An 11,756-nucleotide genomic window follows, 5' to 3' on the forward strand; every position below is an offset into this window, starting at 1 on the left:
AATCATAGTATCATGTTGTAATTTCTAAAATTAAATTATTTTACTCATAGTATCTATGTTTTTTGTGCTATTTTCTAAAAATATTTCTAAAATAATGCATGGGACTAATAAAAAAGTACATGATTGATGAAGATGGGATGAGAAGTAGCTGGAAACCGATGACATCAATTAATAATGGGATTGATTAATTAATTATTATGTGTCTTAATCGAAGTCTAATAAATTATAATTAATTACCAAGAGGCTCCTAAAAAAATCATAACAAACCAAAAGAAATGCATAGTAAATCCCTCAATCCAATTTTATTAATCAGATATTTGTTGTGGCGAATAGAATACAATCTCAGCCGTTCGAATATCACCATCTATCTGCATATATAGCATTCTTGTCTGCACAACACACACACAACACACAAAATAAATAGTGTTAGAAAAAATTAAGGATATTCCTTGGAATAATTACCTCAAGATTCATTCAATACCCCCTACTTTAATTTCTTTATAATTAATTAATTAATTAATTATATTCCTATTTGCTGCGTTGGATAAATGGTAAGTATACTTTTCAGCATATAATTACATTTTTAGTGTTTTGATTCTTGATCATATGGTGCACACACATTGAAAATTGTTTTGAAAAAAAAAAAAATAATAATAATAAAAATAATGCAGGTAAATAATAATGTAACTAGTGGTGAGGAATATTGGAAGGTGGTAGTGGTACAAACATGCATGGATGCAAGTTGGAGTTGCCTAAAATGGATGCCTAAAGCTTTGCCTCTCAAACCTGGAGATGACGTCATCCTTCTTGCCCTTCTCCACCTCACTATTCCCACTTCTCTCTCTTTGCCTTCTGCCGCCAAGATTTGTATGTATATATATATATACACACACTCCTTATATATGTTTCATTTATATATTTCTTATTTAATTATAATTTAAGAATGCTTTTACAAAAATAAATATTAAATATCGAATTTAATCTATCGTATTTAATATATTTTGACTTTTAAATTCCAATGGCTTTATTTTGTTATTATACCACTCATTTTTTTTTTAAATAGAATAAATAACTCAATTGTTGCACTAAACATATATCATGTTTACAATATTAGCCTAGCGGGTAGAATAAGTGAGTTCGTGTCAATTGACTCAATCGCTAGGTTGAACTTGTCACACATAGGAGTGTAAATGAGACGAGCCGGCTCGCGAGCTTCCGAGGCTTGCTCAAACAAAGCTCGTACTCGAGATCGAAAAATCCAGCTCGAGTCCGAGCTTTTCGACGAGTCAAGCTAGCTCGAGCTTCATTTCAGTTGTTCGACAGATCGCGAGCTTTACCTTTTCTCTATATATTGTAATACATATTAATAATATATAATAATGGATATTATTAATAATAAATAAAAAAAAAAAATATTACCTTTTTAATTGAAAAAATAAATTTGATAGATGGATTTTTGGTTGTGCCGAGCTCGAGCTTGGGCTCATTTCGTATTCGAGCTCGAGCTCGAGCTCGAGCTCTAGCTCTAGCTCCTTAGAAACACAAGGAGCTCGAGCTCGAGCTAAAACTTATAGGCTCCTCGAGCTCGAGCCTTGGCGAGCTCGAGCTCACGAAATAAGGCGAGCTCGGCTCGTTTACACCTCTAATCACACATGGTTAGCTTAGTGTGTTTTACGTCTCTCGTAGTTTGCAAGCTATTATATGAGAGTGCAGATTTATCTAGTACAATTATATAGTTGACTGCGAATTCCTTCATTAAGGAAGATAACAAAATAAAAAAATATATAGATGTGCGAGACAAATTAAACATGCGACTTATAAGATATAGGAGGATATGTATCTTGTAATATAACTTAGATGCATTTTAGCACATATACATGATTTAAAGAAGCATCATATATATAATTTCAAATGACATCATTTATTTTATTTATTTATTATTATTTTTTATGTAATTAATTACGTAATCTTGATTTAGTGGGATACAAGGATAAAGAGGAGCCGGAGAAGGTATCAATTATAAAAGTTAAAGAGGAAAAGCTGAGAAAGAAGAAGGAAGAATACACTGAAAATCCTGGTGTTTTGCACCTCCAGAAATTGTACGAAATTGAGAATAATGTAAGTTTTTCTTCATTATTTGTATTCACAATAAATTTATTTTGAGGTGTTAAATGTCGTACTTTATCGAATATTCTCCAAAATTAGGTAAATTACGGGCACCCCTAAAAGTAAAACTAATTAATAATATACAGACTCGTGTTGCTAAATTACAAATATCCTCTTAAGTCCCGTTTTACAATTACATCCTTATGGAGTTACGAGTAACAAAATTCCACACAATAATCGTTCTGAATTTCTAAAGCTACCCCAGGGGAGTAAATACAATATACGCGTATGAGATAATTGTAATATTTTGTCTTACCTTAAGGGTACGCGTAATTTACCCATAGTCAATTTTTTTTGATAAAAAAGTTGTTTAAACATATCATTCCATTAGAGTTTATAATGACAGTTAGCTTTAAAGAGTATTTATATTACCAATACCTCGTGGGTTTGTAAGTTATTTACTCTTACATTAGGGGATATCCGTAATTTACCAAAAAAATTAGGGCAAATTACAACCAACTCCTGAGTTATGGTCAAATTACGAAAACTCTCTACTGTCTGGATAATTACAGTCATCCCCTCAACTATATATTATCTTATGAAGATAGTCCTCTAAAGGTAAATTTAGGGATGTCAAATTGGTAAAACCGAACAGAAAATTCGGTGTAAGTAACCGAGTTACATAAATTTTATATAAAAATATTTAAAAGAAGGGATGGCTGTAATTACACAAACAAGAGAGTTTTTTTTTCGTAATTTGATCATACCTCGGGGGTCGCCGTAATTTCCCCAAAAAAATAAATTCTTTTAAGTCAAAACTAAATATTTTCGCTCCAAATAGTTTGGAAAAATATTAGAAGTCGGAATTTCAGAAATTAAGCGCTTAAAAAAAAGAAAAAAAACAAAAAATGACCGGAAAAGATGGCGGAAGACGAAACCAAATCCCGCCGCGGCACTGGTGGACAATCTCCCGGCGCAGCAGAGGCGGAGGCGGAGGCAACGAAAATGAATGAATTCAGTTCAGCCCCGTGTCTATTTTCGCCCAATTGCCCAGCTCATCGAAAACTCCATAGTTACCGTTAATTGTGTGTTTCTGTAATTTCATAGGTTATCTTCAACTATTTCGATCTCTGCAACAAATTAAAATGTAATTTTTTTGTGTGAATCGCTCAGGTGAAGGTGAGAGTGGAGGTAGAGGGAGGCTCGTCTCGTAAATTGGCTGCTGTCAGAGCCGCCAAAAGGTTGGGGGCAACATGGATTATCCTCGACAGGTTTTTTAAATTCTTTACTTAATTCAATTTTTTTTTTGATTTGTAATGTAGGATTTTGGGCTGTCTGTACTTGGATAATTAACAATTGGATTATTCACAATTTAATTATGTATTGTACAATAACTGAGTAAGAGTTGTGGTTTGAAATATAATCCCATATTCACAATTCTGTTGTTGTTTCACTATAGGGAGATGAAGAAACACAAACAATACTTTATGGACAGGCTCTCGTGTGGAATATCGAGTATCAAAAGCAACAACACTATTGTACAAATTCGAGAACCAATCAACGAGCACGTATCCTATGATGAAATGATACCATCGTACTCGTGGGAAGATCTATCCCCATCGAGTAAGTCACGTTTTTTCCTCCGTTTCTCGGGGTGAATATTTTTATCAACAGTGGTTTTGAATATGAATATGTTGGTGGGGGTTCCTACATGAAAAAATATTTAATAGCATTTCGGTATTCAATTAAATAACCAACGTAATAAGAAATGATTTGTGGGGGTGGGGCGGGGTTGCCAAATTAAAGATGCAACAAAATTAGTACCGATTTGGTTGTATTGATTTATTATGCTTTGTTGCGTACTTAATCATGTAGAAAGGGACAGAAGAAACATGTGTAAGTGTTATGAACGAGTCGACAAAAAGTTCGTCTATTGATATTTTATGTTCCTGCAGAATCGCCAGGGGCGCAAGGAACAATCTCATGCAAAAAGACAGCACATCCTTGTTCTAGTAAGCCTTTGCTTGTTAGTTCCCAAAGATTAAGTTCAACGTCTAGTTTCATCGAGGGAAAAAGTTCTCCCTCGCATGTTAAAGAGTTCCAAAGCTCTACGAGTGCCAAACGAGGAATTATACCAAAGCAGAAATCTCCTCGTCAAGCTCCTAAATCTACCAAAAATGACCAAAATGAACCATGCAAGACATTGTTAAAGAGTAGGAAGTTGCAAGAAGTACTAAACATTGGGGGAAGAAACGGGATAAATGAGAACCATGTGGAGGAGTTTGCAAATTCTATCTGTTCTGTTTGCAATAACAAACGACCCAAAATTGGTTGTCAGAGAGACTTCACTTACGCAGAACTCCACGAGGCTACAAAAGGGTTTTCGAGAAAGAATTTCCTATCGGAAGGTGGATTCGGCTTTGTTTTTAAAGGGAGGCTGAAAGATGGGTTGAAAATAGCTGTTAAGCAGCACAAAGCTGCTAGCCTTCAAGGAGAAAACGAGTTCAAATCCGAAGTCCATGTACTTAGCAGAGCAAGACATCAAAATCTAGTTGTGCTATTGGGCTCATGCAGTGAAGGAAAACATAGGCTACTTGTTTATGAATATGTCTGCAATGGCTCGTTGGAAGAACGCTTATCAGGTAAACTAATTGCACTTGAAATGCGTCTGCGTGTGTTTTAAGTTCACCTGTATTTTTCTCTGTTTTTCTTGAAATGGAAAATAAATTGAACGAAAGAAGCTTTTTTCTGAAAAACTGCAGATGAGAGCCCACTGCATCTCAAATGGGAGCAGAGAATGAAAATAGCTATGGGAGCTGCCAAAGGTTTGGCATATTTGCACGAACGCAATATTGTTCATAGAGATATGAGGCCAGGGAATATTCTCATGACACATGACCATGAATCACTGGTTAGATTCCCATCCTAGTTCTGGCTATTCCTTTTCAGATAATATAACGTATATTCATGACTAAAAATTGTGTACATAATAGTATTTTCATGTGTCCGTACACTGTAATCTTTAAGTTGTTACGGTGTTTCTTCTCATATTTTTTGTACAGAAAAAAGAGTAAAGAAAAGAAAAAGGTTAATGTAAACCTTTGTAAGTGATGTTTCTGTTGTATCTCAGGTCGGGGATTTTGGCCTTGCCAAAGCACAACAAGATGATACAATTAATTCATTTGGAGTGGTCGGCACTCTCGGATATGTGGCTCCGGAATATGCAGAAAGTGGGAATTTTTCTACGAAGACGGATGTTTACTCATTTGGAGTGGTTTTGTTGCAGCTTATCACTGGACGAAGGACAACCGATGAGATACCTGGAGGGAAAAGTCTTGTTGGATGGGTAAATTTTATATACCACTAGATTCTTTCTTTCTTTTTTTTATTTTTTTATTAAATTTTTTTAATTTTTTGGGTTTCAAAATAAAAATTTAGGGGAAATAGAAAGTTGTTCACGGTGGAGTTGTGCTCTTAATTTTGACAGGCAAAGCCACTTTTGGAAACAAAAAATTATCATGACCTTATTGACAAGAGGATTATAGACTCACACGATGTGCACCAGCTATTTTGGATGGTGCTCGTCGTTGAAAAATGCCTCAAAAGAGACCCTCTTAATAGGTGGACTATGGAACATGTAAGTCGATCGATTTTAATACTTCCTTTTATATTATTTTATCCATGCATCAATACCATGTGATCTATAATATAAAACACTATTCGAGATTTTAATTCGAATAAATAATATGCCAAAACTATTCTCTCTGCCTTGTATGACTTGCCAATCGACACATTCTTGCCTTATATTTTGTGTGGGAGGCCATGTGTTCGAAGCTTATAAAAAGATGCTCTTGACTCCCATTTGATTTCTTCAAGTGTGAACAATATTAGAAAATAAAGTTCTGAACTACTTGGATAAATTTGATACAAAAAGAATTCATACTCGGATGAATTCTTTATACCAACTAAAATCTCGTTGACATTAAAACGTATGTATCGGAATTTCTAATAGGAAAATAAATCTTGCAACCGTATGCAGATATTACGAGATTGAAGTTGACATTCTTTGACATGGTCTCTATTATGCAGGTAGTACATAACTTAAATTGCATCAAACAAGGGAACACAAACTTTATTATAGACTTTCCACCGACGGAATCAGATTCCTTTCCCACCGTACTAAACTCCTCAGTCGAATGACCAGACTTGTGAACGAAATACGGTCTCTTTGATGGAGATATTTGCTTATTTCTGATTAGATATTTGTCTAAGCTATGATATTTGGTAATTGTTAGTTAATTTTTATATTGCAGTACTTTATGATGCTTTTCGTTTGTCTAAAGAGAAATAAAGTTGTCCTTTTGTTTTCTTGCTATCCTGGAATAATAAAGCTATTTTATTATTATAAAGTGAGGTGTGTTATTATTATTATCTGCTAAAACTATATAAAAATGATACATTTGCATTTGTAGATAATGTTGAAAGGGGGTTTGCAAAGTTCACTAAACATTGAGAGTTTGTGGAAATAATTTCTAGTATCTGAATTGTTTTTCGGAGGTTTACTTTTTTGGTTGTATGTATGGAACAAATTCTCCTCATTATTTCAAGATTTTCGAATTTTTTTTGTGTTGTACTTGGAGCAAGAGAAAAAGAAAACACAGAGAGAGATAAACAAAGGGGATAATTGGTTAGACACCCATTGTTTGGAAGTTATATAGGTGGAAATCCGTTTTGATAGATGAAAATAACTATAAGAGCAACTCCAACGCTAATTATCAAAATTGAATTATCAAATATTCATTTGATATTTGAGATAATATTTTAATATTTATTAAAATTCATCTATTTCGACCATAGTTATCAAATTAAGGATTTTTGGCACTTTGCACTCTTGAATTATACATTTTTGGCACTTTGCACCATTGAATTACACATTTTTGGCACTTTGCATCCTTAAATTGCAAAATTGATAGATTGCACCCTTTAAACATAAATTGTTTGGCACTTTGCACCCTTTAAACATAATGCACTTTGCACCCCATATCGCTTTTAGCTTAGAAAAATTACCTGCAACTTGCAGGGAAACCTAGAAGATCGGCAAATTCGTAATTCTCTTATTATCTATCCTCTTCCCCCAATTCTTAATCACCATTCCACCGTTTTTATCTTTCGTCATTTTAATCAAAAAATCCTAAAATCTTCTTAGCTATTTCTATTTGCTCTAATATGTAAATTTTGAACTAAAACTCAAGAATGGCTGGAATATTGATGATGCTAATATGTAGCTCACCTATGGTGGTGTAGAAAATGAACTGGGAGAGCAAAGCGGATCAGTAGCTTGACAACTTGATGATCCTGAGGTACCTGCGATCTTAAAACACATGAACTAAGCCGGGGGTTGATCCGGCGGAAACCCCTCCGACGCTCAAGTCAGATGTGATGATCATAGAAATAGTTCAGAGAATACATATTATAGTATTGCTCAGTTAATAGGACGTACCTTATGGAATGAGTTCAAATGTGTATTTATAGCTTAGTTGAGATTGTCGGGCCCATACCTTGCTTGAAGGTGATTGGGCCTCGGTGATAGTGGTCTTCGATATTGGGCTCGTGGCCCAGTAGGTAAATAATTTGTAGGCCCATTGGGTTGGGCCAATTAGGCATATCATTAAGCCCCCCACTCTCGAGTCGATGTGGGGGCCATGTTGAAATGAGTGACATATCGTGTCGAGAGTAAAAATTGTAGTAGTCGATGGTGTGCGATAACGCGTTGAAGCGTGTGTCGGAGGGGCGTGAATGCGCGTTGGCGCATAGCGCGACCAAGTTGTCGCGATGTAAGTTAATTGAGTCGTCGGTTTTGTCCCGCGACGATGTAGTAGCGAATTATCTCCTCGTGGGAGTTGTCTCGTCGCGGGATAATAGTGTTGATCGAGTTATCTCCTCGTGGGAGTTGTCTCGCGATAATGTAGTAGCACGGATGAAGTAATCTCCTCATGGGAGTTGTCTATGGGGTAATAGAGTTGATCGAGTTATGTCCTCGTGGAAGTTGTCTCACGATAATGTAGTAGCACGGAGCTAGTATTCTCCTCGTGGGAGTTGTTATTTTTCGACATTGTCGATGTTTTGACGCGTTGCTTATATGTGTTTACATATAGCCTTGTGCGTGATGTACTTGAGGAGGGGATCAGACTCTCAAGATTTTTTTATGGGGGTCGTGCCCCTTGTTAAACCTCGTGGGTCTTAAGTATGTTTGGACCGTGGCCACGTTTTAATAAATGAACCATCGAAAACAAGTAGATAAATTTGAGTAATCAACCTGGCCAGACTATATAGATTCTCATAATATCTCTAAGTGCTTCTAGGGTTGTAATCGTGCTAACTTAAGCTTGCGATTATATAGTGAATTTCGGGCGAGTTGCCTCCTCATGGGAGTTGTCTCGCGGTGAGTAATATTATCGAGTGAGGTGGTTGCAGTGGGAGTTGCCTTGCAACGAATTTGTAGTGTTGAGCGAGTTGGCTCCTCGTGGGAGTTGGCTCCTCGTGGGAGTTATCTGGCTGAGGGTTCGTAGTACCGAACGAGTTGGCTCCTCGCGGGAGTTGTCTCGCTGGGGTTCGTAGTACCGAGCGAGTTGGCTCCTCGTGGGAGTTGTCTCGCTGCGGGTTGTAGGACGGAGCGAGTGGTCTCCTCGTGGGATTTTCCTCGCAAGGGGTTGTAGATCCGAGGGAGTTGACTCCTCGTGGGAGTTGCCTCGCAACGGGTTATATGACTGAGCGAGTTATCCTCTCGTGGAAGTTATCTTCGCAAGCCCCCCACTCTCGATTCGATGTGGGAGTCAAGTCGAAAATAATACCGGATCGTGTCGAGAGTATATCGATGTCGTGGTGTACCGATAACTGTTTGCGTGGTGTGGAGAAATAATATTTTTTATTTATCCGTTTGAGAGCGCGCGCGAATTGGCGAGGCGCAATGGAGAGCTCGCGCAATTTGGTGAAGCGTGTTGAAATTGTCGTGCGATTTGGTGAAGCGAGTCAAAATCTACGCGCAATTTGGTGGAGATTATTGAGAGTTGCGCGCGCTCCGAGGGTAGAAGGCGGCGCGCAAGGAAGATCGTACGCGCTTGGGATCGTGCGCGCGGTGTCAGCCTTGGGAAGGCGCGCGCATTAATGTCAGGAGAGAGAGGAGATATCAAGACTTTATGGGGAGGCGTGCATGCATTTAATGCATGGGAAAGAGAGAGAGTGAAGGGTCACGTGTGCTCTCTTCCCTTTTCTTTGTCTTCTTTGCTTTTTTTTTTTTTTTTTTTTTTATTTGAGAATTCCGCGCGGCAGACGAGGCTCGCATCAGCCAAGACGCGCGGCGCACCCACGCGCTGGCAGCTCCTTTTTTTTTTTTTTTTTCTTTTCTCTTCCTGTTGTTGACGCGCGCGTCCGCGCGCGCTTGGCGCGTGTGTGCACACGGATGTCTTTTTTTTATTTTTCTTGTTTTTTCTTCTTCTTCACCTTATTTCTTATGCTCTTTTTTTTTATGTCCACATTTTGGGGATAATTTTCTCTTCATCTTATTCTTCTTCTTTCTTCTGTTTTTTTCTTTTTCTTGTTTCTTTTTTCTTCTCCTTTTTTTTCTTGTTTCTTTTTTCTTCAACTTCTTCTTTTTTCTACTTCTTTTTTTTTGTTTCTTTTTTCTTCATCTTCTTTTTTTTCTTTTTTCTTCATCTTCTTCTAGGGTCTCGCGATTTTACCTCCCCTTTTTTTTTTTTTTTTTGGTGGTTGATGTGCACTCCTTGGGATGTTCTATTTTTTGAGTAGGAAGATTATACTCGTCTCTTGCGATGTGATGTGAACCCACTTGGGGTTGAAAGGTAAAGATGATGCCCAACCTTGGGATGGGTTAACCACCCACTGTAGGATGAGGCGCTCGAGACCTATGGTCTGAGGTGACAACACGAGTTGAAGCTTTCGCGGTCGTATGCTGAAGGTCCTTGTCGGTTATCTGAACCGTTAGAGGAGTAAGTAGAAGTTGATATTGTTGAAGTTTCGGCGATCATACACTGAAGGTCCTCTTCGGTTATCTGAACCGTTCGAGGGGGGGCGGAAGTAGGCCCCCAAAGAGTCGATGACCCATGGTGAGCAAAATATTTTAGGGGCACTATAAAACCCCAGGGAGTCGATAACCCTTGGCGAACAAAATATTTTGGGGGCAGATGTAAGCCCCCAGGGAGTCGATAACCCTTGGCGAGCGAAATGTTTTGGGGGCACTGTATACCTCCAGGGAGTCGATAACCCTTGGCGAGCGAGATATTTTGGGGGCATAGGTAAGCCCCCAGGGAGTCGATAACCCTTGGCGAGCGAAATATTTTGGGGGCAGATGTAAGCCCCCAAGGAGTCGATGGCGGTGGTGCCATAGGTGGCTCCACATGTGGAGCAGGTGCTGGTATCGCGTTGGGAGCATTTGCTCCCATCGTGGCGATATATTGGGTCACGGCCTCTGTGGCAGCGCGAGTTGAAGCTTCTGCTATCATGCGTTGAAGCGCATCCTCGGTTATTTGAACCATTCGAGGAGCAGGGAGTGGTGCATCGGCGAGTGGTGGGTCCCGAGGGGGGATCACCTGAACCTCGCGAGGCGGATCCATGGGACGTGGAGGAGGTGGCAAGCCAGAGGCTCCACGAGGTGGGAGGTCGTTAGCTGTGTCATTTTCTCTCCGAGCAGACGCCTCAAGAGGATCTTGTTGGCTACGTGATCTGGTTTGCATCGTTCCCACAGACGGCGCCAAAATGATGATGCTAATATGTAGCTCACCTAGTGTGGTGTAGAAAATGAACTGGGAGAGCAAAGCGGATCAGTAGCTTGACAACTTGATGATCGTGAGGTACCTGCGATCATAAAACACATGAACTAAGCCGGGGGTTGATCCGGCGGAAACCCCTCCGACGCTCAAATCAGATGTGTTGATCATAGAAATAGTTCAGAGAATACATATTATAGTATTGCTCAGTTAATAGGACGTACCTTATGAAATGAGTTCAAATGTGTATTTATAGCTTAGTTGAGATTGTCGGGCCCATACCTTGCTTGAAGGTGATTGGGCCTCGGTGATAGTGGTCTTCGATATTGGGCTCGTGGCCCAGTAGGTAAATAATTTGTAGGCCCATTGGGTTGGGCCAATTAGGCATATCATTAAATATATACATACAAGAGTCGGATAACACACCTTCAGAAGATCAAGTTCTATTCCATGGTAATGTGTATTCTTAACTTTATATGCTGATGTTCAATTATTTTATGTTTTTTTAGAGCTAAACACATTTTATTCAGTGTTGTTCCCGTAAATTTTCTCCGTTTTATGACCTTTAGTGCCCCATTAGTGTCCTGAAAAAGAATGGCCGGCTTCCACAATTGCTCCATTACACTACACCAAAATGGACATTTTCTAACGCCACAAATTTGTAATTTCTAACAGATATATTCGTTAGTAATTACTAACGGATAGTATCCGTTAGAATTAAACATATTCGTTACAATTAATAATAAATTGTTTTTTCTGAAATTTGTGTAAGTTCAATAATAATTCTAACGGCAAATGTCCGTGAGTCCTATGGTTACCCAAATAGTATAATATTTAAATAAATTAAATCAGTTTTTTTCATCTCTT

General features: G+C 38.3%; 1 protein-coding gene across 1 annotated transcript; it reads left to right on the forward strand.

Annotated features, from left to right (window-relative positions):
* The first annotated feature begins 402 nt into the window (after nucleotides 1-402).
* LOC105974574 (putative serine/threonine-protein kinase PBL5) lies at nucleotides 403-6,426 on the forward strand. The gene is made up of 10 exons (XM_088827285.1): nucleotides 403-551; nucleotides 672-867; nucleotides 1,979-2,118; nucleotides 3,280-3,377; nucleotides 3,566-3,729; nucleotides 4,062-4,748; nucleotides 4,869-5,017; nucleotides 5,237-5,452; nucleotides 5,594-5,743; nucleotides 6,196-6,426. The coding sequence occupies exons 1-10, from the start codon at nucleotides 549-551 to the stop codon at nucleotides 6,304-6,306; spliced, it is 1,914 nt and encodes a 637-aa protein (XP_088683411.1). The 5' UTR covers nucleotides 403-548; the 3' UTR covers nucleotides 6,307-6,426.
* Nucleotides 6,427-11,756: the final 5,330 nt, after the last annotated feature.

This window comes from Erythranthe guttata, chromosome 2 (genome assembly GCF_056151865.1).
Source record: "Erythranthe guttata isolate IM_541 chromosome 2, IM_541, whole genome shotgun sequence".
Taxonomy (NCBI): Eukaryota; Viridiplantae; Streptophyta; class Magnoliopsida; order Lamiales; family Phrymaceae; genus Erythranthe; species Erythranthe guttata.